Source organism: Molossus molossus, unplaced genomic scaffold (assembly GCF_014108415.1).
Source record: "Molossus molossus isolate mMolMol1 unplaced genomic scaffold, mMolMol1.p scaffold_m16_p_10, whole genome shotgun sequence".
Taxonomy (NCBI): domain Eukaryota; kingdom Metazoa; phylum Chordata; class Mammalia; order Chiroptera; family Molossidae; genus Molossus; species Molossus molossus.
The window spans coordinates 73,919,642-73,945,667 of NW_023425345.1; the positions used below are offsets into that span (position 1 = coordinate 73,919,642).

Genomic DNA, 26,026 nt, shown 5'->3' on the forward strand with positions numbered 1-26,026 from the left:
CTGTGGCTGAGGTTGTTGTATGACCGACACCTAGACAGCAAGAGATAGGGGACAAGCTGAGAGATAGGAACAAACAGAGAGATAGGGGCAAGGAGAGAGATGGAGACAAGCAAAAAGATAGAGAAACAGACGCATACCCTGAGACACCAACACATACACCCAGGCGTGCACACATAAGCATTCACAGAGGCAGGCCATACCATAGAGGTGAGTACCTAGGCAGAGTGAAACACATTCATACAGAGGCCAGAACACATTAGAGGCACGCCAACACAGATGGACACACTTTGTTTAAACACACACAGGAGCACACACAGAGACAGACAAATGCATAGTTGCACCAAGAGACAAGTACACCCAACCAGGTATTCAGAGCCTACCCTGCTTCCTTGCCTTGACAGAGAGGCAAACATCCAGAGATGGACACGCTCAAAGGTGTACATTGGCACTGGCAGTCCAAAAGACAAGTCCAGGCACTTACAAACAGATAGATATAAGGATGTGACAGACACACACAAAAAAGATCAGAGATGCTGAGAAGATAAGGCAGACAAACAGACGTTAGCCAGGAGGCAGGAACCTGGGTGCAAGTGGGACAGAGAGGAGAGAGGTGGGAAGGGGCAGGAGTGGCCAGGCCTGAGGCTTCAAGGCTCCAACCAGAATCTTGAGCCCAGGTCCCAAGCCCATGGGTACTGCAACAGTAGGTGGGGGCAGTGGCTACACCCAGGCCTCGGGTGCCCAGGACAGATGCCCGAGAGTCTTGATCTCCTGGACTCCTGACCCTATCTCTTCTCCTTTTGCCACAATCTCAGGTTACCCCCTTCTCTCTCCAGCTACACAAACACACACACACCACTCCCCCTTCCCCTCTCTGGGTCTTTGCCTCTGTCCCTGTATCTTTCCACATCTGTATCTCTTGTCTCTCATTCTGTCTATATTGCCTCTGCCCCTGGTTCTGCCCGTCTCTTCTTCACCTCTGTCACAGGCCCCCTCTGCTATCCTTGCCAGGTGGGGAGTTTTCAGGACTGCCTCCCGGTAGACTCTCGGCTGTTCCTGGAGGGCAGAGAGAGGATGCTGACTGGAGGGGTGTGTATTCCAAGCCGCAGCTGGGGGCCCCTCTCGCTTTGCCCAGGATCTTGAGGCGACAGGCAGAGAATCAGTGGCTCCCCGGGGGCGCCAGATGCACGGCTGGCAGAGGGAGAGAGTGGGGGGTGGGGCTGATGGTGGTGTGGTGGGGGAGCGGGCAGGCGCTGGGGTGGAGGGGAGAAGAGAAGCTGGCTGGTGGAGGGTGGAGGGGGTGTGGCAGAATAGCCCGAGGGAAGAAAGTGAGAGGCTAGGCTGGGGTCCGCCCGCAGGTGCATAATTAGTGTGTTGGGGAGGGGGCTGTGCTGGGCTTCAGGATGAGCGGCGCTGCAGGAGTACATACGCCACCTGGTGGACAGATGAGTGCACAAACCTCCCTCTCAACGATCAAGGACGCCTCCTTAGCTCAGCAGGGTCTCTGTGCCCCGGGGCCCTTTGGAGAGACTCAAAGCAGTGGAGGACCTCAGAACTGGCTTGGAGGCAGAGGTTGGAGATAAATCTCAGGGCTAAGAGGCGAGGGGAGGGCTCTTGTTTCTAGAGGTGCCTGAACTAGGGAGGGAGGGGGAATGAAAAGCAGTGCTCCCTCTTGGGGACTTGGGTGAGGGTTCTTTGCAACCATCCTCTCCAAGCTCATATTTTCTGTCGAGGGAGAGTGGGGCTCATTGTAAAGCTGTGTGACCTGTAAGAAGTTCCCTTCTCTGGCCAGGGGCTGAAGTAGACCTGGGATCCTATGATTGTGGTTGTCCTTTCCTGTCCAGCCATGGGATGTCTAAAATGATTGGTGAGTTAGGTCTATTGGTAACCCATAGGGCCTGGCAAACTGGTTTTCCCTGCTCTTTCACTCCAGGGCCCCTCTTCTCCTGAATCCAGGGTTCTACTCTTGGCATCTGATTCATTAATCTCCATGAAATGTGAGATGTTAGTGCTGTAAGAGCAACATCAGAGAGCTGTATGGGACCACCTTGAAGGATTAGGAATCCCTTCCCAAACCTACTGTGTTCACCTCTCATGGTGGGAAATCTCACTGCGGGAGATCATTTGGGTAGGGGCGGTGGTGGTGTTCCAATAAAAGTGACAATGCAGAGAAACAGATCTTGGAGTTAGTATCCTAGAGCCTGAGGGAAATAAGATCCAGAGAGGTGAAGTCACCTGCTCAAGGTCACACTCCCCAGGAGAAGCAGATATTTCTTGTCTAGTCCAGTGCCACCCCCTTCTCCTGCCACCCGGAGACGGAGAGGGAGGGAGCTCCGGGGAGAAGGGCACTCTAGACAAGACTCTCAAGCCTGCCTCCAGCACGGAGCAGGGCTCCCTCTGGTGGCTGAAGCAAGCAAGCACAGCCCAACTCCCAGAGTCTCACACTCATAGGTACACACAAGTGGCATTTTTCTTTTCTTTCTTTTTTTTCTTTTTTTACAATTTTATTTATAACAATATCTGTTATTTAGTTGTAAAGGAATTCAGCAAAAATTATTAAAACGTTCATGTCCCCAAAACGGGGGCTGCCCTCTTGCCCTTCCTTGGTGCCCCACCTCCTCCCCACGGGAAGGGAGGTTGGGGGCCGTTTACAAAGAAAGTCTCCAGCCCTGGGAGCCACGTGGGGGCACTGGAGAGGGGTGCCTGTCTGGGAGGGATACTGAGCGTGGCTATCTCAAAGGTGCCCCTAGAATGGGGGCTGGGGCATGGGATGGATGCCCCAAGAACCAAAAACTCCATCCTTCCCTTCCTACCTCAGCTAAAGCCAAATCTTCCAGACAAGGGCAGCTAAGGGCTCTCCTCCCCAGAATTAGCCCTCAGGGAGCTGGGAGGGATAGGGGGGACTACAGGGGAGAGCCCTGACAAAGTGTCTTGTACAGGAAGGGAAGGTAGCACCACCAGCTCTCCCAGTGGGGGTGCATTTTGGTGGGAAGGTGGGAGATGGGGCCCCCTCATACCTGTAAGCCAAAGGAGCCCCCAGAGCCCTCCACGCCCCCCTTCCTGAAGGCAGCAGGGGGTGGGGCGCTGAAGGGGCAGGAAGGAGAAGAATGAAAAGAGATAATACTGTGCTCGCTTGTTCACTCACATATAAAAAGTAATTCCTTCATTTTTACATTTATACATCCCAGCAGGGCCGGGGAGGGCTGGCTGGGCAGGAGAGGGGCTCACTGAAGGACTTCTCTGGCAGGGGCAGGAGGCTCTCTGGGGGAAGTCCGATGGGGCAGGGGCCTATGCCAAAGGGTCCCCTATCTCATCCTCAGGGCCCCGGCCCAGGAGTTCTCTCTTCTCATCCGTGCTGGCCAGGGAGTGGCGGCTGCCGTGACCACCCATGTAGAGTGTGGCGTACACAGGGTTGGTGAAGTTGGTAGGCTGTAAAGTGACAGAGGGTTCAGGTGGGACTCAGAGGCTGGGCTCCACGGCCTTGGAACCCCACCTCCCACCTCAGTTCCATCATCCAACCCAACCCCCTTGGTCATCCCATCCACAGCCTCTTATCCCTGCCCTGGAAGGTGACCCCTCTGTCCTCCCAGCCCACCTTGTCAGGGTCCAGGGCAAAGTCAGCATCCAGGAGGCCTCCTACATCATCAGGCTCCCCTCCTTCGTACATCTTATAGGTGGGGTTCCCAATCTCCACATTCATGGCCCCGTTGGTCATGCGCTGGTGCTGGAAGCCCTTAGCTCTGGGGAGAGGCAGGAGTATGGGCAGGGATTTTAGGGGGGCAGGCTATGGTGGTAATGGCTAGAGCTCTCCAGGCTCCCTACAACTCACCCCCGAACTCGCCGCTTGTACCAGAACACCACTCCAACTACCAGCAGCAGCAGCAGCAACAGCAGCGGGATGAGGATGGAGGCCATGTCTGGAGGGAGGAGGTGGGAAACAGTCCAAAGGCATAGGAAGCACAGTCCCCCCAGTTCCAGGTCCCAGCAGCCCTGCCTCCCCACCCCGACACCTACGTCCAGGTTGCTGTTGACTGACCACTTGCTCTTCACACCGGGGTCCTGCCATGTGGGGCGGGCACCTGCAGACAGGAGGGCAGAGCTGAGCAGGCACAAATTCCAGAGCCATGGGCACCAGGGAAACAGAGAGGCTAGAGGATCCTGATGGTCCCACTGAGATTTGGGAAGGGGATGATCTAGGCCTCGGTGAGGCTTGGGTCCAACTCACTGGCACTCAGGCATCATTTTGCTGTTCATGGTGCAGGAACCGCCATTGCTGCAGTGGCCGGCACACGTCAGACAGCTGGGGGCCACCCGGCCATCAGAGCAGCTGCAGGAAGAAGTGAGACGCTGGGGCAGGGCTGGGAGAGGGGTGTCTGAGGTGCTGAGGAAAGGGCGGGCAGGGCGGGGAGGAGCAGGTGGGAAGCATAAAGCCGGGACAGGGCAGGGTCTAGCCAGGGTGACCGTAGGGCAGGGCCCCTCACTTGCAGGTGACGTCCCCACTCTGCTTGTTGACCATGCAGGCTCCGTCCAGACAGCGGCTGCACTTATTCACATTGCACCGGGGCCCCTCAAAGTAGGCGGTACAGCGGCACTGCTGGGAGCCGTCAGCCGCCATTTGGCACGTGCCCAAGTTCTCACAGTAGCCAGAGCAATGCCCTGTGGTTTAGGAAGTAGAGAGATTTCTGAAGCCCACCCTCAAGAGGGTCTTCCATAGGTTATGTGTGTGTGGAGGGAAGAGCTGGACACCTGAGGGGAGCCCCAGGTCTTTTGGGTGATCCCCACCTCACAGGCTCCAGGGTACAAGGATATCCTCAAGCATCCTGACAGGGCACTGCTTTTGCTTGAATATTCCTGATGCCAGAGGGCTCACCTTCTCAGAGGAAGTGCCAATACCTCCACCAGGGAGCACCAGCAACTTGGGCCTGGCTGTTAATGGCCTCCCTCCCTAGCACTGACCCCCGTGGCTACCATCCCCGGCTCCCCTTCCCCTCGCCCTGGCCCAGGGATGGGTGACTCACGGTACTGGCAGCGATCACCCAGGAAGCCCGGCAGGCATCGGCACTGGGGCTGGTTGCCCTGGTTGACGGTGCAGGTGCCGTTGTTGGCACAGTAGCCTGCACACACCTGCTGGGTGCACTTTGGGCCTGTGAAGCCTGTGGGGCAGCGGCACGTGGGCATGCCTGGGGGGAGAGGACGCGTGAGGGGGGTCGCGGCCCACGGAACCACCCAGCCCTAGCAGAGCAACGGGGCTTCCAGGTCCGGGGTGAGGCAGACAGCAAAGGGATGGGACACCGGGCTGCAAACAGGAGGTGCGAGGCGAGGCAGGGTGAAGCAGGGTAGGCCAGGGGCTGGGAATTTGCCCGAGGCAGGGCCAGTGGGTTGGGGGGCTGGGCGCAGTCCTATCAGGAGAACCCAAGGGCATACCAGAGGGGGAGGCAGCGCAGGTGCCCCCGTTTTGACAGTGCTCCCAGCACTGGTCCAGCTCACACTTGTCACCCGTGTAGCGGGGTTGGCAGCGGCACTTGGGCTGCCTCCGTGCATTGAGGAAGCAGCTGCCACCGTTGAAGCACTGCAGGTTACAGGTCCCGGGCCGAGGAGCTGCAGGAAGGACCATGGGGCAGAGCCAGGGGGAGGATTCAGAGGCCGCAGGGAGGGGGTCCTGGGGCATGGGGTGCGGGCAGGGGAGGGGTGTGAGCCTACCATCCGGTGGGGGTGTAGGTGAGGGCACAGCCACACAGGTGCCATTGTCCAGGCGCTTCCCGTTGGGGCAGGTGCAGACGGGCCCACTGGGGCTCAGCAGGCAGAGCCACTCACACTTCTTGCGGTCACAAGGGTTGGTCACTGCAGGTATCGGCCAGGGTGGAAGGAGGCTGAGCCCTCTGGACCCAGAACCCTCCCCTGCCCACCAGGAACGGGGGCCACAGCTTGGAGACTCAATGCCCTAGGCCTACCCTGCCCCAGCCTGGGCTCTCCCCCCGCCCACCTTCAGGCTGCTTGTGCTGGTGGTACAGGACCACGTCGGAAGCATGGTTCAGGCCCCCTGTCAGATTGATCAAGGGGCTGTGTCCAAATTTATGGATCTTGAAGACACGATTATTGATGTAGGTGACACCATAGATGTAATCCTCAAAGACGTCGATGCTGAAGGGGTGACTCAGGCCTGGGGGAGGACATGGAAGAGGCTCAGGCCCTGGTTGCAGTCTGCAGGACGCTGGTCTCCATGACCCCAGGCTCCTCAAATCCAACATATCCGAAACCAAACACCCCCCAGCCTCTTCTTCCTCCTGTGGCGACTACTGGCCAAGGTCCCATCATGCCTAGACTTCTGGGGTCAGAACTGGCTTCTGTTGCCTCCCTCAGCTCCCTATTCGTTGGTGCAACAAATGGACGAACAAGTGGGCCAGAGGGTCAGAGGGGGCAGGCGCAGGCCTGCAGGGCGGTGCAGGGGCAGTCCAGCTGGGGGCCAGGCCGGGGAGGGGAGGATGGCAGGCACTGGGGGAGGCCTGGGGCTCAGTGGAGAGGATGAGGTCTGAGGTCAGGGCCGAGGCTGCTGCCAGATGCTGACCTCGCTTGCTGTCAGCAGCCACGATGGGGTCAGTGCCATTGAGCCGGATGCTGCCGATGACTGAGAGCTTGGCATCCGCCCAGTACAGCCGTTCATTGTGATAATCCACGGCCAGGCCTGGGGGAGACGAGCAGGTGAGGCCCGGCCTCTCCCACCTCAGGCTGGGGGTGTAGAACTGTCTCCACGTTGAGATGGCTCCACCCCATTCCCATAACCAATCGCCTCTTTTGGAAAAGCTTTCATAACCCATCTGCTCCATTCCCGTCTAAGCTTGGTCCCCTCCCTAGCTTTCGTGTGACTTCAGTGGACCTGTCCCTTCCACACCCTGTCCCTGCTGCCACAGACCTGTGGGCCACTGGATGTTGTCCTGTACCAGCGTCTCCCGCAGGGTCCCATCCATCGCTGCCGTTTCAATCTTGGGGTGGTTCCCCCAATCTGACCAGTACATGGTGCTGGGAAGGGAGAAGGGGTGAGGTGGGTCGGACCTGAGGCTGCCAGAGGAGGCTGACGAGACAGGCACCAGGTTCTTGGCCTGGGCACAGGGACTTCCAGGTCTGAGAAGGAGGGCATTCTATCTGCCTCCTCCAGAGACATTCAGGGGGGACAGCTTCCTTACCAGGTCAAGACTTACTCTAAAACCACAATGTGCTGATCCAGAGTCAGCTATGTGGGCAGAGGAGCAGCCCCGACCTTGGCTGCCCAGGACAGCCAGCCAAGTGGGAGCCAGGCCCCTATCTGAGCAGCCCGAAGGGAGTCCGGGCAAAGGCAGCCGGGAGCAGGAAGACAACCTCAGGCTGCCCCGGAGGGAAAGGACACACCTGGGGTGCCGGGCCCCCACCCCGTCCCAGCACAGATGCCTGTCCCAGAGCCCTGCCCACCCCCGCAGCGGGTCCACCACGATGGCGTGGGGCTCGTCAATCATGCCGGAGATGAGCGTCTTGCGGTTCTCGCCCTTCATTTGCGCCACCTCAATCACGTCTCTGCCCGAGTCGGTCCAGTACACGTTCCCGGCCACCCAATCGATGGCGATGCCCCTTGGCATCTTGAGCCCGGAAATCTGAATGGGGGGTCACAGTGTCAGGGGCTACCACCTTCCTTTTGTCTTCCTGCCCATTATCCACCCCCAACTCTGCCAGTCTGTCTCTGCTAAAAACACACCCCAGACAGCTAACCCCTGGCTTTGAAAAGACCCAGCGCTTACCTCATGGGCCACCTTAGCACTTTTCTGGATCAGACATCACTGCCCTGCTTTACCGAGGACAAAGTGAGGCCCCAAGAGGACAAATCGGCTGGGCAAGATTGACACCGTGGGTGGCGGTGACGGTCAGGAACTGGACGTGGCTCTGTGCCCACAGTCCTGCTGCACTGGGCGCCCACCTGTGGTCTGTGCCTCCGATGTGACCCTGAGCCCTTGCCCTCCAGTCTCACCCTCTGCCCCTCCTCTGTCCTTTTCAAACTTTGCTCAGAACCAGCTGCTCTTGGGAGCTCTCCGCGAGCCATGTAGACCCCACCCCAGGCTGGGAGCTCACATTAAGGTGGGTGACACCTCGGTCAATCTCTCGCCGGTGGCGATTGGAAGTAGTGGGAGGCGCAGCGGGGGGCAGGCTCCGGTAGGAGATGGTGCCTGTGTGCCAGTTGGTCCAATAGACGCGGCCAGCCTTGACGTGGACATCCATGGCGTCGATGCGGACACTCTCATCACCCTGGAAGGCCTGCTCGTAAGCCGAATGGGGGTGACTGGGGAACAGGCTGCGGATCTCATTGTCATCAGCGATGTACAGGACCTGATACTCAGAGCCTGAAGGGGCAAGAGGCAGATGCTGGGTGTGAGGAAAGGAAGGAGCAGGAGGCCAGGGGTGGGGCCAGGGCCTGGTGCTGGGAGGAGTGTGCCCCACCCAGCCCAGCCCAGCCCCTTTCACACTAACAATGTCTTCTCTCCTAATCAGTCTTCCCCTCAAGCCTCTGTCCGTTCCGCCACCCCAGTGCCAGCCTCCATCTCTCCTCCCGAGCTGCCATTCCAAAAAGCTGTCCCTGCTCCTCCAGCCCCAGGGACTTCTGCCTCCTCATGGCCTCTGGCTGGCATCACCAGGCTCTCTGTACACACGGTCTGACACGTGTTCACAGGTGCACATGCGTGTGGGTTTATGTGCACAGACATGGAGGGGTGTAGGTATGCATGTGCGTGGGAGTGCAGCTGGGTGTGTGGGGTGGGGTCATGTGTATGTGCAGGCCCTCGAGTGTGCATGGGCGTGTTTCTGCACAGGCACGAGGAAGCTGCACGTGTGTGTCTAAGCATACAGGCAAGAACTTACATGTTCAAAACAAAAGTTAACTATGTGAGGTGATGATGTGCTAATTAACTCGATGGGGGGAATCCTTTAACAAGTCATATGTGTATCAAATCATCACCTTGTACACATTAAATATCTGACAAATGTGTCAATTATGTCTCAATGAAGCTGAAAGAAGAAAAGCACAAAGGGACTATCCAGATAGCATACACGTGACTGGAGTGTGGCAGTGTGTCTGTGTGCCCCTGGGAGTGTGGGTGAGAGGTGAGGGTGGGACACGCGTGTGCTACGCCCACCGGACCTGACGGCCGCCCAGGACCTGTGCCCCCGCGTGGCCACCAGCACAGTGCACAGGAAGGCGCACCTGCGGGTCTGGGTCCACACCCCGGCAGGGTGCAAGGAAGAAAACACCCAATTCTAGGCGCCCCCTTTCACATCCTGGCATCGCACAGCCCACCCTCTCTCCTTGTCCCTTCCCGCTCAGGCTCCGGCACCTTCCGCCTTGCAGGTGCTGTGCGTCTTCATGAAGTTCCGAGCGCAGCTGCAGAGGTGGCTGCCCTTGGTGTTGTTGCAGAGCTGCGAGCAGGCACCGAAGCGCAGGCACTCGTTGATGTCTGGGGTGCATGGGAGGGTCATGGAGACACCCACGTGGCTGGGGTTTCCGCCTGTGCCCTCCCACCGCGCCCCAGCCCGCCTTCCTACCCTGGCATCCAGGCTGGCCTGGCACTGTGTGGAAGCCGGAGCGGCAGGCACAGTAGGCAGCTTTCTCGGTGCGCACGCAGCGCGCCTCATCCCCACAGATGCTGGCGTTGGTGGCACAGCTGGTCAGCTTGGGGTCTGTGGGGGAGAGAGTGGATCCTCTCCACTGAGCCGCCCTCAGCTGGGCTTTGGTTCTGGGGCCCAGCTGCCCCCACGCCTTACCGATGCTGCAGTCCTCCTCGTCAGACCCATCCCCGCAGTCGTCGAACATGTTGCAACGCAGTGAGGAGGACAGGCAGCGCTGGTTCCGGCACAGAAACTCCTTCTTGTCTTTGCAGTGGGGGGTCTGAGCCGTGGGGGGCTCTGGGGAGGGTGGGGGCTTCAGGTCCTGGGCATTCACCACCCTGCCTCCTCCTCCCAGAGGGGCCCCCAGTCAGTAGTGGGTAAAAGTGGGACCCAAGCCTGGCTGTTTGCCAAGCTTGCAGGGGAAACTGTTTAGACACTCAGTCTGCACCTCCAGACCTGGGGCACTAGGAAGCTGCCAGCACCTTCCCCAGGGGCTTCTCAACCCCCAGGAAGGGCCCCAAGGCTCCCAGAAATGGAACCGCCCCTTCCTGGGGGAGTCCATTCCCCAGACACAGCTCCCACTTGGCTCACCCCTACACCCCAACACACCCCACTCTAGGCGCCCTAGCTCCTCCCCACCGGCCCCCTCACCACAGTCCTCCTCATCAGTGCCGTCCCCGCAGTTGTCGGTGCCGTCGCATTGGCGCCCGATCCACAGGCAGACCCGGTCATTCTTGCAGCGGAAGGGCCGGTTGGGAGGGCACACAAACCGGGCTGTGGGAGACAGCCAGAGTCAGCCCGGGGCACACTGGGGCCGAGCGGAGGGCTGCTCCTGCCCCGGAGCCTCACCGCACTCCTCGGGGTCCTCGTCCGAGTTGTCCCCACAGTCGTCCTCGCCGTCGCATGTCCAGGCCAGCGGCTTGCACAGGGTGTTGTTGCACTGGAACTCGTCCAGGGGGCATGTCCGCACTGAATGACCGAAGGAGCAGAGTGGACATCAGCCCGAGCCCCGGCAGCTGGGGCAGGACCTTGCCCAGACCCCTTCCTGCACAGCGGGGCCCAGAGGAGTCACCAGGCAGTGGTGCAGCCAGGTGGGACCCAGGTGTACTTTCCTAACAGCTGGGGCAGAACTGCCTCCTCTAGTATTTAAAGGAGAAAAGGCTTTTTGGGAAGAGTGTCCAGAGAGCCCTGTTTCTCTGGTGGCTTGGCGGGACCGGGTCTGCTGTGTGGTGCCGCGGCAGGCGCAGAGGAGACGGGCTGGGAGCCGGGAGACGAGGTTCCAGTCCCTGTCCTCAGCCAGGATGCTTGCCCTCACTCTTGGGGTCTCTGTTCCAAACCTCAGCCAACTCTCATCTCGGCCTCACACCGCCCCCTCGAGGCTGCTGAGCCCAGGAGGTCAATCAGGGGCAGGCAGCTCCTCACTTCCGGGGAAAGGACGGTGAGCAGGGACTCTGTTTCTCAGGGCACTGCCTGCTTCTAGGCACTTACGGGGCAAGGCCCAGAGGGGCACAGCCCACCGGTTTCTGTGGGATTTCAGCCCCACTGGCTCGCTGACTACAGCTGTTGGGTGGGGATGGGGCGGAGCGGAGCTGCAGGGGCTCACCGCCGGTGCCGCAGGCTTCCTCGTCACTGCCGTCCATGCAGTCAGCGTCCGCGTCGCAGCGCCAGCGCAGGGGGATGCAGTGGCCGCTCTTGCACTGGAACTGGTCCATGTCACAGCGGGGCGTGCAGTCTTTCTGTGGGCAGGGAGGGGCATCCTGGTCAGATCGGATACCCCTGTGGCCCCGCTGACTTTCCCTCCTGTTCCTTGCCCACCTCGTCCGAGCCGTCTGCACAGTCATGGTCCCCATCGCATTTCCAGCGCCCAGCGATGCAGCGGCCGTTGGCACAGGAAAACTCGCTCTCAGAGCAGGGCCGAGGGGCTGGAAGGACGAGAGGCCCCAGGGAGGTGGGCGTAGGCACTCAGCTCTTGGCAGAGTAATGCCACCCATCCTGGTGCTCCTGAGGGCCAGAGCTGACTGGCATAATGACGAAAATGCTCAACCAATCCTGTGCGGTCAACTGGCTGCCCTGGTGGGACCAGCTGGGCACAGAGGGTGCTCACTTCCCCGGGGCAGACACACAGAGCAGGGTTCCTGGCCCTGCCCTCGGGACACACTGTGAGGAAGGGAGAGGACGGACAGGACAAGCACCAGGGTTTAGGGAGCGGCCAGTAAAGGGCGAGGGGCTGAGGCACACACGGGACGCACGGGCTCCAGGCAGAGGCAGGGTGTGGTGGGGGCACGGCACGTCAGACACCTACCTCTGCGACCCCGAGAGGACAGTGTGGAAATGGAGAGAAACATGAGATGAGGTGAGATGGCACAAACTCAGAACACAACATGGAGTGGGGTGGGGTGAGGCGGGAGGAGCTCTTGCCCCCAGCCCTGGGGGCGGCCAGCTGTCCTGGTGCAGCCGGTGGCAGTGGGCGGGGGCTGAGCAGGGAGGTGCCCGAGGTCTCCGGGTGGGGGGCACCTGGCGGGAGGGCCGGGGCGGCGGGGACGTACTGCAGCTCTCTTCGTCGGAGTTGTCCCCGCAGTCGTTGTCATAGTCACACTGCCAGCGGCCTGGCACACAGCGGTTGTTCTTGCAGCGGAACTGGTAGGGCTCACAGGTGCGCTCGTCTAGGGAAGGCAAGGTTGGGGCGGTCAGGGGCAGAGGAGTGGTCTCCACAGGTGTGGTCAGGGTGTCCAGGGGCGGGCGAGTGGGCGTTCCAGCCTGAGACAGGTCAGCGGGAGGCGGTGTCTGAGGTTCGGTGCCCACGAGGTTATGGGGCTGATGCACAAGGAGCCCAGCTCCGCCCCATTCTCGGACCGCACCCCCCCATCCGGGCAGGACGCCTCCCTGGCAGTGGGACTGGGGAAGCTCACCACACTCCTCCTTGGGCTCGTCAGAGCCGTCCCCGCAGTCGTCCTCTCCGTCACACTTCCAGCGCGCCGGGATACAGCGGCCCGAGTCCTTGCAGCGAAACTCATCTACCCCGCAGGTCATCTGGGCTGCAAGAGGGTGGCCCCCGTGGAGAGGGGGCGACTTTCAGGAATGTACTACAAGGGTTTGAAGTAGGTGGGAGGGGCCACGCAAGGGTCCCACGTGGACCAGCAGACACCATGGAGCTCCAGGGGCTCAGGAGGGAGTGGGTGGCCCTTTGTGGGAGGAGGGCTGTGGGTTCCCGGGGTGCCAGGCAACTCACTGCAATTGGCGGGCTCGTCACTGCCATCCACACAGTCGTTGTCCCGGTCACAGACCCAGACTCGGGGGATGCAGCGCTTGGTGATGGAACACTGGAACTGGTTGGGGGCACAGGTCACCTCGGCTGTGGGGTGGGGGACAAAATGAGGGCTGGTCCTTTCTGCTTCCCGCCACAGTCCAAGATCACCTTCCCCTCTTCCAAGCCCTGCTCCCCCTGCTTCCTGCGAGCAATTTCCTGGGAGGAAGGGGCAGTTGATCTCTAACTTTAGTGCTTTGTGTTTCCTGGATCTGCACAGCTTTCTACCACGCTTGATGATTTTAGGAGCAAACCAAATGACACCCAATGAAATGTATGCTGCCCTCTCGTAACATCACTCAGGAGCAGCACGGCCCCTGGGAGCAGCGGCGGGTAGCTGTCCACGCGAACTGTCCCCACCGCCCGGTCCTGCCCGCGCCCGGGCACTCACGGCAGTCCCTCTCGTCCTCGCCGTCTCCGCAGTTGTCCTGCCCGTTGCAGCGGAAGATGCCGGGAATGCAGCGGTTGGTGTTGGTGCACTTGAACTGACTGGGCAGGCAGACGTGGATGTCTGGGGTGGGGAGGAGATGGCGGCGTTAATGGTGGGCAGAGGGGCCGGGGCAGGAGCGGGCGCCCCTCCCTTTGTGGGAGAGTGCAGGCCCGGGCCTGGAGAAGCAGGAAACCCCCAAATGCGGAGGAGGAAGGCAGGACGCGGGGCAGCCCTCACCGCAGTTGGCCTCGTCGCTGTTGTCCTGGCAGTCGTTGTCCCCGTCACAGATGAAGGCCGGGTTTGTGCAGATGCCTGTCGAGCACTGAAACTGTCCTGGGCGGCACTTGAACTCGTCTGTGGGAGGGGAGGCTCAGCATCAGAAGGACGGGGTGGGGGCTGCCTGCACAGGGCCCTCTCGCCCCCACCCCGGCCACTCACGACAGTCTGGAGGCTCGTCCGAGTGGTCCCCACAGTCGTCCTCGGTGTCGCACTTCCACCAGAAGGGGATGCACTTGTCATTCTTGCACACAAACTGGAGGGCAGGTGGGGGCGAGAGGGGTTGGTGGGGGCCTGGGGAACTCAGGAGGTTTTCTTTTGAGGGGCTGGGATGTTTCAAAGGAGAAACAGGGTCGGGGTAATTGGGGGAGGTTGTGTTGGAGGGTGGGCTGGGGCAGGATGAGGGCAGGAAGACCAGGTGGGGGTGTCTGTATGGAGGTCAGCGTGGGGAGTACTGGTGAGGGAGGGTCAGGGTCAGGGTGTGGGGTGTTTGTGTGAGGTAACGGGTGTAAAAGTATTGCTGTGGGGAGACAAGAGGTAGGCAAGAAATGTGGGGCTGTTAGCGTGGGAAAACCAGATGCGTGAGGACATTTGAGAGGGTGTTGGGGTCCAAAGAGGAGTGGGGGTACTGATGTGGGGAGTCGGGGGAGCAAGGCACTGGTGAATGGGGGTTCATGGGAGGAGCCTCACCTGGCTTGCTGTACAGTTGGACACACAGGTGCGCCCATCGCTGCCCAAGTAGAAGTTGGTGGGACAGGCACATTTGTGGCCACCCCCAGGGGACAGCAGGCACAGGTTGCTGCAGCCACCGTTGTTGATCTTGCAGGGGTGACTGGGCACTGCCAGAAAAAATGGGGTTCAAGGACGGCTGACGGCTCAGGGTAGGGCCCACCACTCCCTGAGCCACTGGCCCCTGGCAGAGTAAGGGCAGCACTCGCTGCTAACACATTCTCTGGTCTTTCAGAGCCTGCCTAGCCCTAGACCACTGGTTCTCAACCTTCCTAATGCCGTGACCCTTTAATCCAGTTCCTCGTGTTGTATGTGGATGTGTCTGCATGTGGGCGGACCTGCTTGGAGACGGATAGAGGATCGGTGTCTCGGTTCCTAAGATCATTGGAAATATGTATTTTCCGATGGTCTTAGGTGACCCCTGTGAAAGGGGTCACGACCCACAGGTTGAGAACCGCTGCCCTAGAGGGACCCAAATCCTGCTCTTTCACTGGGAGCTGAAGCCAGAGTCAGAGGAGAACCTTCTCAAGGTCCCAGGATCAGGCCAGGCCCGAAGCCCATACTGCCTCACCTGTGGCCTGCCTGTCTCCAGGGTCCCTGCACCCAGACCCGCCCTGCTTGACAGGCCTCGGGCCTTGCTGCTGAGAGACTCCAGGGCGGGTCTCAGGCTGGGCTGAGGTCCGGAGAGCCACACCAGAGCCTGTCTACAGCCTCTCGAATCTCCCTGTCTGGCAGGCGCTGCTGGGTCAATGCTGGAGAAGGCGTGGGCAGGAGCCCCTGGGAGACTGTGAGGGTCCCAACCATCCTGGGGCCCCATCTCATCCCAGGGGCTCCTCGTGCCTCACCCTCCACCTGCTCCCACCCCTTGCAGACTGACCGTCTGGCTGGCGCAGGGCATGGAAGACGTGCAGGTCCATGGGCCGGTGCAGCGTGCTGATGAGGAGTGTCTTGTTGGCGCCCGTGGTCTTGTGGGCTCGGTTGATGGACTTGGTCTCCCAGTCGGTCCAGTAGACGTAATCCTCAAACAAGGTCAGTGCGAAGATGTGCGGGATGTCCTGGTTCAGCACTGCGGACGGGAGGGACAGGCCACAGTGAGGCGTACTGGCGTCTTCCCCACCGGACCTCCTTGATCCCACAGCTCTGCGGGGCGGGTGCCGGCCTCAGCCCCAGACGGAAGTGGCTTTCCAAGGTCGCACGGCTAGCACGTGGCCGAGCTGGAACTCAAATCCAGTCCTGTCTGACAGCAGGCTCCTGCACCTTCAGATGGTGTGGTGTCCTGTCCGGAAGCGGGGGTGCTGAAGAACGCCAACCCCAGGCCCCCCACTCCCATCTGCCTCGCCCGTCACCTGGAACTGGAAAGGGTCCTCACGCTTAGGCCAGTCCCAGGGGTGCACCCTGCGGTGCTCTGAACCCACACACCCCTGGACCGTGCTCTCTGGCTTCCATGCCCTTGCCCTCTTGCCCCAAAGGCCTGATCCCTTATAGCGTCAACCCCACCCCAGCAGGCCTGCTACGCCTGGGCAGCCTCCCTGGCATACTGACCAACGTGACGATTGGAGCCATCTAAGCTGGCAAACTCAATGTAGTCCTCCCGGGCATCGGCCCAGTAGATGCGCTCGGTGACGTAGTCCAGGGTCAGGCCATTGGGCCACGTGATCTTGGTGTCCACGATGACGCTGCGGCCAGACCCATCCATGCCGATGCGGCCAATGAGTGAGTGGTCACCCCAGTCTGTCCAGTACAGGTATCTGGCAAGAGTGTGGGCAGTGAGCCCCAAGAGGCCCAGCGACTGGTCCCCCCCTCCCCCGTTCCCACCTGCTCTCATGGCCCTCCCACGCCTTGCTGGCTCACCCGTTCTGCACGTCCACCACCAGAGCCCTGGGCTCGCGGAGGCCGGAGCTGACCAGCACTGTCCGATAGGCCCCGTTGAGCTTGGACACCTCGATGGTGTCCCGGCCTTTGTCGCACCAGTACAGGTTGCCGCCCACCCAGTCCACAGCCAGCCCGTCGGGGTTGCTGAGGCCGGTCCGGTGAAGCACCTTCAGACAAAGAAGGAAGAACCTGAGTGCCCTGGGTGGGACCCTCGGCTCCCCTGGGGCTCAGCTTCCTCATGGGTCAAGTGGGGAGCTCGGCTGTGAGGACAATGGAAAAGGCCCAGCCTTGGGTCTGGAGTCAGCTGAGGCTCTAAGAAAGGGGTCTCTAGATGAGAGACCATGCCCCCAGCTCCACAGTGCCCGGGAGCATAGGGTTCAGTGAGGGCAGACTTAAGGGGACTTACTGATAATCAGGGGAGGAGCCAGAGGAATCGCCTAGACCCTCCTCTGGGCTCAGAGGTGAGGACAAGCTGGTGAGATAGTGACTCAGCAAGGAAGGGGGAGAGGAAATGATTGTGGCAGGTGAGTGGGGAGAAGGGAGATGGCCTTGAAACCGAGTACCCTCTGGGAGCTGGATCCCCGCACCCCCATTTGTCAGCTGGGGAGTGGGCTTCCCTGGCCTCACCTGCACATTGCTCCCATTCAGGTGCATCCTTCGGATCATGCTGCCCTGAGTCGTCACATCCGTCCAGTAAATCATCTGCTCTCGGTAGTCAAAGTCCAAGGCGACGGCGTTGTTCAGGCCCTGGATCAGGGGTGGGGACAGGTCTGACTAGACTCAGCAGAGGGGGGCTGGAGAAGTCAATCGGGTGTGCCGGCCATGGGCCCCGTGGGGAGGGTGTGGGCTGTGCTGGGTGAGGACTGTAGCGCTGGGCCTGGGGGCAGGTGCAGAAAGAAGGTCGGGCCTGGTACCTGCTTGAGCAGCGTGTAGTTGGAGCCGTCCAGGTTGAGCTTGCGCAGGTAGTACCGGTTGGCAAAGATCAGAAATGGCTCCTCATCTGGAGACAGAGGATCCTGGCTCAGCTGCTAGCACCCCTGGTCCCTAGCCTGGCGCGAGCTCTGCTGTCCCAACCCTCCCTCCACGGCCCGCTGCTGCCTCCACGCCCTCCACGCCCCATCTTACCAGTCACAGCCTTGCAACTGTGGGGGTCGCCACTGCGGGGGGCGTAGCCCTCTACGCACAGACACTTGTAGCCGCCATGGGTGTTGACGCAGAGCTGGCTGCAGGGGAAGGTGGTGCTGCACTCATCCACATCGGCGCACGTGCGGCCGTCGTCCTTCAGCCGGAAGCCGGGGCGGCAGCGGCACTGCGGGCACAGGGAGCCTTGGCTGGGGACTAGGCAGGGGTCTGAGCCTTTCCAGGAGCTGACGGTCCCCCACCCCGGAGACTCAGGGTCAGAAGCCCCCATGGGGCTGCGGTTCCCTCCACTAGGAAGTCCCGGACTTGACACAGGTACTGAGCCAACCGTGCCAGTGATCTGACCCTCACTCCACCAAAAGCACTAGGACGAGTCCCCAACCACCGCCATGTGTCCACGTCCACAGGGCAATGCTCAGGCTCGTCTCATGTGACCCGTGGGCATCCTGTGACAGAGCCGATCCTGTCCTTCTCCAGTGCTTTCTCCACCTGCTGTTCTTCAGCCCCAGCTGCTGCCCCATCAGGTGCCTCGGCCAGTCCCCCACACCTCCCAAGCCCTTGGGGTGGCCGAGCACAGGGCTCAGGCCTTGGACGTCCCCTTTTCTATCTCCGCCCACTCCCTTGGGAATCCATCCGACTTATGGACTTAAATGTCATCTCTGTGGCCATCACCCCAGGTGTCGCTCTGCTGTCTGGCCTCTCCCCTGGACTGCAGACCTGCACCTCGCCCCCTTGACTCTGCACCCCTGTATCCCCACAGCCTTCTCTCATGTCCCAGCAGAGCCTGCCGGCTCTTCCTTCCGGACGCAGAGCCCGACCAGCAGAGTCCTGTTCTGCTCACTGCGCGGCTCCGTGGCCCCAGCGCTGTCTGGCAGCGCAGGTGCCCACGGACCCTTGCTGAACGGACGAGTGAACCCATGGGGTGGAGAAAGGGGCTCCCATCAGGCTTGGGGTGTGGAAGCTGCCAGCCTGGGGTGGGGCACACCTTGAAGCCAATCTTGAGGTCCTCGCACTCTTGGCTGCAGCCGCTGAGCTTTCGGCTGAGACACTCGTTGACGTGGCAGCCCCGCTCATCCGAGCCGTCGCCGCAGTTGTCCTGGCCGTTGCAGAGCAGCGCCTCGGCCACGCAGCGCCCGCTGCTGCACAGGAACTGCGAGGCGGCGTAGCACTTGTGCTCTGGGGAGGGGCGGAGGGGCGGTCAGTGGGGCCCGGGCAGGGGGGGGGGCCGGGGAGCGGGACGCAGCCCACCTGGGCTGGTGCAGTGCGGGTTCGCCGGGGCCTCGTCGCTCTGGTCGTGGCAGTCGTTCTCGCCGTCGCACTCCCACTGGCGGGAGCTCAGGCAGCGCCCGTTGGCGCAGCGGAACTCGCTGGGGCCGCAGGTCGGGTACTCTGGGGGAGCAGGGGCGGGTGAGGCTGGCGGCCTGGGCGCAGCCCCACGGTGAGGGCCATCCCGCCGCGGCCCCCGGCTCACCGCACTCGGGGGACTCGTCAGAGCCGTCGGCGCAGTCGCGGTCGTGGTCGCACACGAAGTGCTTGGGGATGCACTGGCGGTTCTGGCACATGAACTCACGGTCGTCACAGGTGCTGTTGTACACTGTGGACACAGGCGGGCGCGGCCCCTCAGCCCCCGCGGGCCAGGCGCCCACCGCCCCCCCAGACCGTCCTGGGGCTGCGCGGTGGAATGGGCAGATCACCGCACACGGGGACCCGGAGCTACAGAACGGGCGCTACCACCAGCGGCCAGCGACCCCTGCTGAAGCACTTCCTCTTCTTGCCCTCGGTTTGCCCCGTGCCAAGTGCGACTGCGGCTGCTTGCTGCCCGCCCCACTCCTCACGACCCCCCCACTCCTCACGACGCCCCCCACTCCTCACGACCCCCCCACTCCTCACGACCCCCCCTCCTCACGACGCCCCCCACTCCTCACGACCCCCCCCACTCCTCACGACCCCCCACTCCTCACGACCCCCCCTCCTCACGACGCCCCCCACTCCTCACGACCCCCCCCACTCCTCACGACCCCCCCACTCCTCACGACTCCCCCCCACTCCTCACGACCCCCCCACTCCTCACGACCCCCCCCCACTCCTCACGACCCCCCCACTCCTCACGACCCCCCCCACTCCTCACGACCCCCCACCCCCACTCCTCACGACCCCCGCTCACAGCAGCCGGCCGTGACGCTCTCATCTGCGCCGTCTGCACAGTCCTTGTCGCCGTCACACAGCCAGCGCTCGGGGACGCACACGTGGGTGCCCGGGCAGGAGAAGGAGTTGGGGCCACACGTCTTGCCTTCTGTGGGGGGAACAGGGAGCTGCTGGGAGGCTCCGGAGCAGGCAGAGCCAGGCTGGGCAGCTGGGTGCCTGTGGCGGGGTGCCCACGGCGGGGCGTGCGTGGGGGCTGTGCTCCCCGGGGCCGCGCCAGCCGGCTCCCCGCCCTCACCACAGTGCGCCGCCTCGTCCGAGCCGTCCCCGCAGTCGTCGCTGCCGTCGCACAGCCACTGCTTGGAGATGCAGCGATGGTTCTGGCACTCGAACTGGGCCTCGGAGCAGAACTTGTCTGGGGGGAGAGGTGGTCACTCAGAGACCCACAGCACCCTCTGTGGGGGCTCAGCAGGAGCTAAAGAGATGATCCCCCTCTCTTGAGGGCCTAGATGGGGGGCCCAGGGTGAAAGCCCTGGGGTAGAGAGGGCTGGGACAGGGTCTCAGTGGCCATGGCAAAGCCCTGGCTCCCTGCAGGTCCTCTGGGCACCCAGCTCGGGGACGCTGTGGTCACTCACTGCAGTGGGTCTCATCTTCTCCATGTTCACAGTCGTCCTCTTTGTCACATGTCCAGCTCATGGGGATGCAGCGCCCACTGGGGCAGGCAAAGTAGTTGAGGGGGCATCTGGGGCGCTTCACACCTGGGGGTGAGAGAGGGTTGAGGGCCCTGCTCTCCTGCAGCGTCGCTGCCCACCGCACACCTGGCCGTGGCCTGCACCTGGGCAGTCCCGCTCGTCGCTGTAGTCCCCGCAGTCGTTGGCACCATCGCACACCCAGCTGGGCGCGTAGCAGAGGGAGGTCCGCTCACAGGGCTGGAAGCGCACGCCCTTCACCCCCAGGCGGAAGTAGCTGCTGCAGTCGGTGGCGCCTGGTGGGGGGTGGGGAGGAGGGGTGATACCAGTCCCCTCCAAACACCCTCCCGGCAGCTGCGGCCATGCAGGCCTTTGTGTGTTTCAGAAAGTGGAACAGCACCCTTCAGAGGGGTGCTGCCCACACTGTCCCTGCCCCTCCCTGAACCCCAGGGGAGCTCAGGCCTAGAAGCAGGGAGCAAGAGCAGGACAGGCAGACCATGAGGGGACTGAGGCCACCCTGTGGGCCAGGGAGAAAGCCAGGCCGGATGGGGGAGCAGCACTGCAGGAGCCAGGGAGGCCCGGGAAGGGGGCACCACTCACTGCAGTTCATCTCGTCTGAGGCGTCATCACAGTCCACGAACTGGTTGCAGCGGCTGGAGTTCCCTATGCAGGTGCCGTCCCGGCAGCGGAACTCGCCCACCCCACAGGCCGTCTCTAGAACAGTGCCCACCGCACCGTCAGGCTAGGTCCTCCCTGCAGGGGCCAGGACGGCCCAGGCCAGAGTGCCTGGCTCAAAGCCTGGCACAGAGAGCCCTGAACCAGGCCCCTTGGGGTCTGGGGCCCAAAGCTTGGCGAGGTGGGAGTGGGGCGAGGTGGGGGTCCGGGGCTGGGCAGTGCCCTACTCACTGTTGCAGGGAATCTCGTCGGAACCGTCGCCGCAGTCGTCTGCCCCGTTGCACCACAGCATGTTGGAAACACAGCGCCCGTTGTTGCACTGGCGAAAGGTCTTCTTGCAGCGGCGAGAGTCTGTGGGCAGGGGAGCAGGCCAGGAGTCAGCAGCAGCTACAGCGCAGGGGCTGCATCTGTTCCTTTGACAAACTGAGCCCCCGCTGAGGACCCGGGAGCTCACGGAACTCCTGGGTTGTGGAGCTTTTGCTCCCCTCGCTCCTGCGTCCCACCCTGCGGGGGCTGAGGCTGGTGGCGGAGGCCGGGGTCTGGAGGAGGTGGCTCCTTACTGCAGTAGGATGGCTTCTCGTCAGATTTGTCCTTGCAGTGGGAGACGCCGTCACAGGTCAGGCTGAAGTCGATGCACTCGCCGTTGGCACACTCGAACTCATCTTGCGCTCGGCAAGAGGAATTCACGGCTGGAGAAGGAAGTGGAGCTTCATGAGCCAGCGCCCTGGGGACCCAAGCACCCCAAGCACCCCTGTACCTCTCCCAGCCAGGATCTGAGGCCATCCTCAGTGTCTCCTTGGTGAAAAGTCCCGGGGCTGGGCTGTTGGAGAGTCTGGGAGAAGCTGGCCCCCAGCCCTCCTCCCTCCCTCCTCTCACCCCGGCAGGTAAGGTCCTCCTGGAGGATGCGGCCCCCTCGGCAGGAGCAGTTGACATGGCCTTGGTGGGTGAGCAGGCACAGGTCCTGGCAGCCCTCGTTGTTGATGCGGCAAGGGGAGAGTTCACCTGGGGCGGGACAGGGACGGTGGCTGAGCGCTCTCTGCCGCGTGCCCACTCCCAGTGTCCCCGGGCTCCCACGCACTGGCCGCGGCAGGCATGCGGTGAAGGGCCAGGTGGGGTGTTCGGGGCGCCTGAGGTGGAGGATGTGCTCTCAAGTGGGGCCATATGGAATTCTGGGTGTGCTCGGGCGATTCAAGTCTAAGGAGCCTTCAGATCATGTGTGCAGTGGGGGGAGGGGTGGCCCAGGGCCTGTGTGAGAGCCCAGGAAAGCTGCAGGTCTGTGGGGGACACTCAGTCAGCCAGGCCCAGAGTGGGGGTGTCTGTGCACATGTGGTGGAGGGCGGTGCAGGCAGAGCCCAGGGGCTCCAGGGGCACGTGTGGTCTGGGAGGAAGGACGAGACCGCGTGCCGGATGTCCACGGATTCAGGGGACCAGAGGAGGGTGCAGTGAGTGTGAGTGTGTGCGCACTGGCAGGACGGGCAGCGGCCCCACTCACAGCTGTTGGTGTCATTGGCCACGGCGATGATGCCCATGGGCTGCTGGGGGATGTCCACGCGCAGCAGCTTCATGTCACTGCCCACATACTTGTTGGCTCGCTGCACCGCCCGCCGAACCCAGTCGGTCCAGAAGATGTGCTCCCCGTACACAGCCAGCCCAAAGGGGTGCACTGGCTCTGACTTCAGGATTACCTGTGGGGACAGGGCCATTGCTGTCACAGGGGTCGCTGGGGCTTCTCGCCCTGACTCCACCCCTGCAGCTGGACCCTGGCCTAGGCGCCCGGACAGTCACAGATGGGAAGGGCCTGCACAGGACCTCCACCGCACGCCCTCGACGGGTGAGGAAGCCATGCCTGGAAGGCGAGGACTGCACAGGCCACACAGCTCAGGGCCGCGGTCGGGCCTGGATGGGACTCCTCGGGCCTCCCTTTCTGCTACTCTGCGCCTGGGCGGTCTCCTCCTGGCTGACTGGCCATCCCGACCCCAGCCCCTCGTGCCCCGGAGACTCACATAGCGGTGGGAGCCATCATACTCGCACCGCTCGATCTTGTCCAGGGTGGCATCGGAGAAGTAAAGCTTCTCGGCTCGGTGGTCGATGGCCAGGCCATTGGGGGTGCGGATGTCCTTCTCGATGAGCGTCAAGGCATTGGCTCCAGACAGGGCCGCTCGCATGATGCTGGGGTGCTGCTCATTCCAGTTGGTCCAGAACATCAGGCTGGGGGAAGAGAGAGCCACAGGGAACAGGAGTCAGAGCCAAGGGGCCTGCCAGGGAGGGCCCAGGCTGGGGCACGCAGATGGCCAGAACCCAGGAGTCGGCCAGGGTGTGAACCAGATCCCGGTCCCAAGGCAAGCTTTGAGCTGCAAAGGCCAACACAGCCCTGGTGCCCAGGAAGGGCCCAGCCACGTCTGCGCATGTGCTGCTCAGCAGCTGTGGACGACCACCGTGTTCACTAAGAGCACAGCCACCTGAGCTAGGCTCTTGGGCCCAGTCCTGGCTCCTCCACTTACCGCTGGGAACCTTAGCAAGTCACTGAACCTCTCTGTGCCTCAGTTTCCTCCTCTATGAAGTGGGGATGCTACTACCTGTCCCATAGGGTGGTTTGAGGATTAAACGAGATCGTATTCATCTTAATGACAGTCAGTAAACGCTCTCTGAGTATTTATTATTACTTTATCAATGCGCTCTCCTCCTTGCATCTAGGAGACCTATGCTGAGTGTCTACTTTGCCCTAGGTCCTGCGGATGCACGGATCCTGCCCTCAAAAAGTTCTGAAGAGCCTAGCCGGTGTGGCTCAGTGGTTGAACGTTGACCCATGCACCAAGAGGTTGCTGGTTCAATTCCCGGTCAGGGCACATGCCCAGGTTGTGGGCCTGATCCCCAGTGGGGGGCGTGCAGGAGGCAGCCAAACAATGTTCTCTCTCATTGATATTTCTCTCTCTCTCTCTCCCCCCCCTTCCTCTCTCTCTTTAAAAGTCAATAAAGAAAAAAAAAGTTCAGAAGAATCACTTTCTCCATAATTTTAGGACTTTGAATATTTGGAGTCTGAGTCCCAGCTCTGCCCTTGAACAAGCCTCTTGGCCTGCTCTCAGTAAAGGTGGTGGGGCGGACCAGCCACGCCATGCTTCTTTCCGGGGTGGTAAGGCTCCAGAGACGGGTGTGGAAGACCTCAGGGCTGGTCACGCGCTACAGTGGTGTAAGGGTGTGGGCCACACATCACCTGTATTGGTTCGTGATTCCAGGTCCTCAGTCCGAAATTCACTCCATCAGGCCTGAGGTGGAGCAGGGGAACCAGCCATCCCCAGGCTATCCCATGCACCCTGGAGTTTGAGAACCACCAAGTTCTCCAGTTTTCTGAGAATCTGCATCCTCTCCCCTAGGACCTCTGTGCACCTCCTTCCTCTGCCCCTCTGATGTCTGGCCACAGAGCTGTCCTCCGGCCAGTGGACTATCTGGCTTGTGTTCTGGACTCCTTGCAACCTCAGCCCAGCCTCCTGGACCATCCTCGGGCCTGTACCCCACCCCCCAAGGGGATCTTTTCATCAGGTGTGGGAGGCTCCTTGCAGTCCCTCCCTCCTCCTCCCGCTGTTTCTCAAAGCATTCCCGTCTGTTCCGCCCTTCCCTGGCCTTTCCACGTCCAGGCCCTGTGCCAACCTGCCGCCTCCGTGATGCCTCTCAGTCACCACGGCAGCCCTGTGCTGGTCCTGGTGCTTCCCGCCAGTGATTCTCTCCCCAGCCAGGTGATTTGCACGAGCCCAGCTCAAGGCATCCATGCGATGGGTGTTCAGTGAACAATGTTTGCCTGAGGCTTGGAGTCCCAGAAATACACAGGACCTACTGTGTGCCTTGAACATGGCTCTCTGATGAATGAATCGACTAATCACCACCCCAGAAGGTCCTCACAGTCCCCTCTCTGATCCCCCACTAGGTTCAGGCCCCTAAAATATTATTATCCTTATATTACAGATGAAGAAACTGAAGCTCAGAGAGGTCATAGAGCTGGTCCAAGGTCACACAGCAAGGAAGTAGCTGAGCTCAGGTTAGGGCCAGCCTCACCTGCATCCCCTGCCAGGGTCTGCCGGGGGCAGTTTCTGTGCCCTGTGGCCCGCCCCCCATGCCCTGGTGGCTCACTTCTGGCACTCATCCAGCACAAAGGCCCGTGGGTGGTCATCCCCAGACATGGTGATGACGGTCTCCCGCTCGAAGGCTCCTGTGCGGGTCTGGTCCACTGTGTGGCGGGTGATGGTGGATGTTGTGTAGCTTGTCCAGTAGAGAGTGTCCCAGCCACGGTGATAGGCCAGGCCTTCCACAGAGCCGACATCTGTAAGAAAGGAGCAGCCATGGCTGGGATAGGGCTAGAAAGCAGAGCTGAATGGACAGCCTGGGGCACCCCCTTCCCTGGCATATGTGGGGTTGGAAGAGAAGTATGGAAGCAGGGGAGCTGGTGGGGGCACAGCCCTTGGTGCCCCCAAACCCCAAATCTCCTCACTGCTCGGTAGATTTGACTTTACGTTGAGGTCAACCTTCCCTGGAGCCAGAGTTCTGCCACGTTGGGTGCAAGCTGCATTCCAGCAAACCAAATGCTACTGGGCCTGTCCTGGGAGCTTCCTGCCTAAAAAAACCCTGAACCAGATTGTTTGCAAACTTCTGAAACTCGGGTTAAAGAACTAAGGGCACAAAGAGACACAGCATACCGGCCTTTAAGAGAAAAAGATTCAGGGGTTTTAGTGGCTGCAAGCTGTGCGGCCCCGTGGCCGGAAGGCAGCGTTAACGGGGGCACTGGGCCTGGACAGAGGCCCCCAGGGAGGGGCCCTGCCAGGCTCTCCTGATCAAGCCACGATTGTGGAGTATTGAGTTTAGTTTTGGACACTACGTTTTCAGACAGACGGGTGGGCTGGACTGCGTGAAGCAGGACATTTCCAGGGAGACTGAAAGAACAGGTCTGTTATCATCACCGATGTGCACCCGGCACCCAGTTTACTGTCTGGCAGGTCTTCATGGACGGGGGGAACGGCCGAGTGAACAAATGGGTGAGTCAAAGGACCTGGGGTTACCCAACCCAGAGAAGAGAAAACTGCAGCGGAACAAAACAGTTTTCAGGCTGCTGAAAGGCTGTCTGTCCTAGGACGACAGCTCTGCACCCACGGCTCTTCCTGCGCG

The 26,026-nt window shown here is 61.4% G+C and overlaps 1 protein-coding gene across 1 annotated transcript in view; it reads right to left on the reverse strand.

The window, feature by feature from the left end:
* Window positions 1-2,528: 2,528 nt before the first annotated feature.
* LRP1 (LDL receptor related protein 1) overlaps window positions 2,529-26,026 on the reverse strand; it is an 80,201-nt gene continuing 56,703 nt past the window's right edge. Inside the window, exons 42-89 of the mRNA XM_036250686.1 lie at window positions 24,998-25,187; window positions 22,879-23,083; window positions 22,368-22,560; window positions 21,752-21,877; window positions 21,436-21,564; window positions 21,107-21,226; window positions 20,801-20,914; window positions 20,347-20,496; window positions 20,147-20,269; window positions 19,810-19,926; window positions 19,534-19,662; window positions 18,841-18,963; window positions 18,618-18,758; window positions 18,355-18,545; window positions 17,355-17,538; window positions 17,144-17,229; window positions 16,857-16,976; window positions 16,209-16,396; window positions 15,900-16,105; window positions 15,235-15,423; window positions 14,319-14,467; window positions 13,791-13,884; window positions 13,590-13,706; window positions 13,314-13,433; window positions 12,848-12,970; window positions 12,528-12,653; window positions 12,165-12,281; window positions 11,434-11,540; window positions 11,222-11,354; window positions 10,468-10,587; window positions 10,270-10,392; window positions 9,775-9,915; window positions 9,556-9,690; window positions 9,348-9,467; window positions 8,092-8,360; window positions 7,441-7,619; window positions 6,908-7,014; window positions 6,563-6,679; window positions 5,981-6,157; window positions 5,698-5,838; window positions 5,422-5,595; window positions 5,016-5,177; window positions 4,479-4,653; window positions 4,223-4,324; window positions 4,012-4,076; window positions 3,827-3,914; window positions 3,593-3,737; window positions 2,529-3,426 (exon numbers count right to left, since the gene is read on the reverse strand). Coding sequence (XP_036106579.1) covers window positions 3,286-3,426; window positions 3,593-3,737; window positions 3,827-3,914; window positions 4,012-4,076; window positions 4,223-4,324; window positions 4,479-4,653; window positions 5,016-5,177; window positions 5,422-5,595; window positions 5,698-5,838; window positions 5,981-6,157; window positions 6,563-6,679; window positions 6,908-7,014; window positions 7,441-7,619; window positions 8,092-8,360; window positions 9,348-9,467; window positions 9,556-9,690; window positions 9,775-9,915; window positions 10,270-10,392; window positions 10,468-10,587; window positions 11,222-11,354; window positions 11,434-11,540; window positions 12,165-12,281; window positions 12,528-12,653; window positions 12,848-12,970; window positions 13,314-13,433; window positions 13,590-13,706; window positions 13,791-13,884; window positions 14,319-14,467; window positions 15,235-15,423; window positions 15,900-16,105; window positions 16,209-16,396; window positions 16,857-16,976; window positions 17,144-17,229; window positions 17,355-17,538; window positions 18,355-18,545; window positions 18,618-18,758; window positions 18,841-18,963; window positions 19,534-19,662; window positions 19,810-19,926; window positions 20,147-20,269; window positions 20,347-20,496; window positions 20,801-20,914; window positions 21,107-21,226; window positions 21,436-21,564; window positions 21,752-21,877; window positions 22,368-22,560; window positions 22,879-23,083; window positions 24,998-25,187 — 6,791 coding nt within the window. The 3' untranslated portion in view covers window positions 2,529-3,285. The remainder of the gene's footprint in view (window positions 3,427-3,592; window positions 3,738-3,826; window positions 3,915-4,011; window positions 4,077-4,222; window positions 4,325-4,478; window positions 4,654-5,015; window positions 5,178-5,421; window positions 5,596-5,697; window positions 5,839-5,980; window positions 6,158-6,562; window positions 6,680-6,907; window positions 7,015-7,440; window positions 7,620-8,091; window positions 8,361-9,347; window positions 9,468-9,555; window positions 9,691-9,774; window positions 9,916-10,269; window positions 10,393-10,467; window positions 10,588-11,221; window positions 11,355-11,433; window positions 11,541-12,164; window positions 12,282-12,527; window positions 12,654-12,847; window positions 12,971-13,313; window positions 13,434-13,589; window positions 13,707-13,790; window positions 13,885-14,318; window positions 14,468-15,234; window positions 15,424-15,899; window positions 16,106-16,208; window positions 16,397-16,856; window positions 16,977-17,143; window positions 17,230-17,354; window positions 17,539-18,354; window positions 18,546-18,617; window positions 18,759-18,840; window positions 18,964-19,533; window positions 19,663-19,809; window positions 19,927-20,146; window positions 20,270-20,346; window positions 20,497-20,800; window positions 20,915-21,106; window positions 21,227-21,435; window positions 21,565-21,751; window positions 21,878-22,367; window positions 22,561-22,878; window positions 23,084-24,997; window positions 25,188-26,026) is intronic.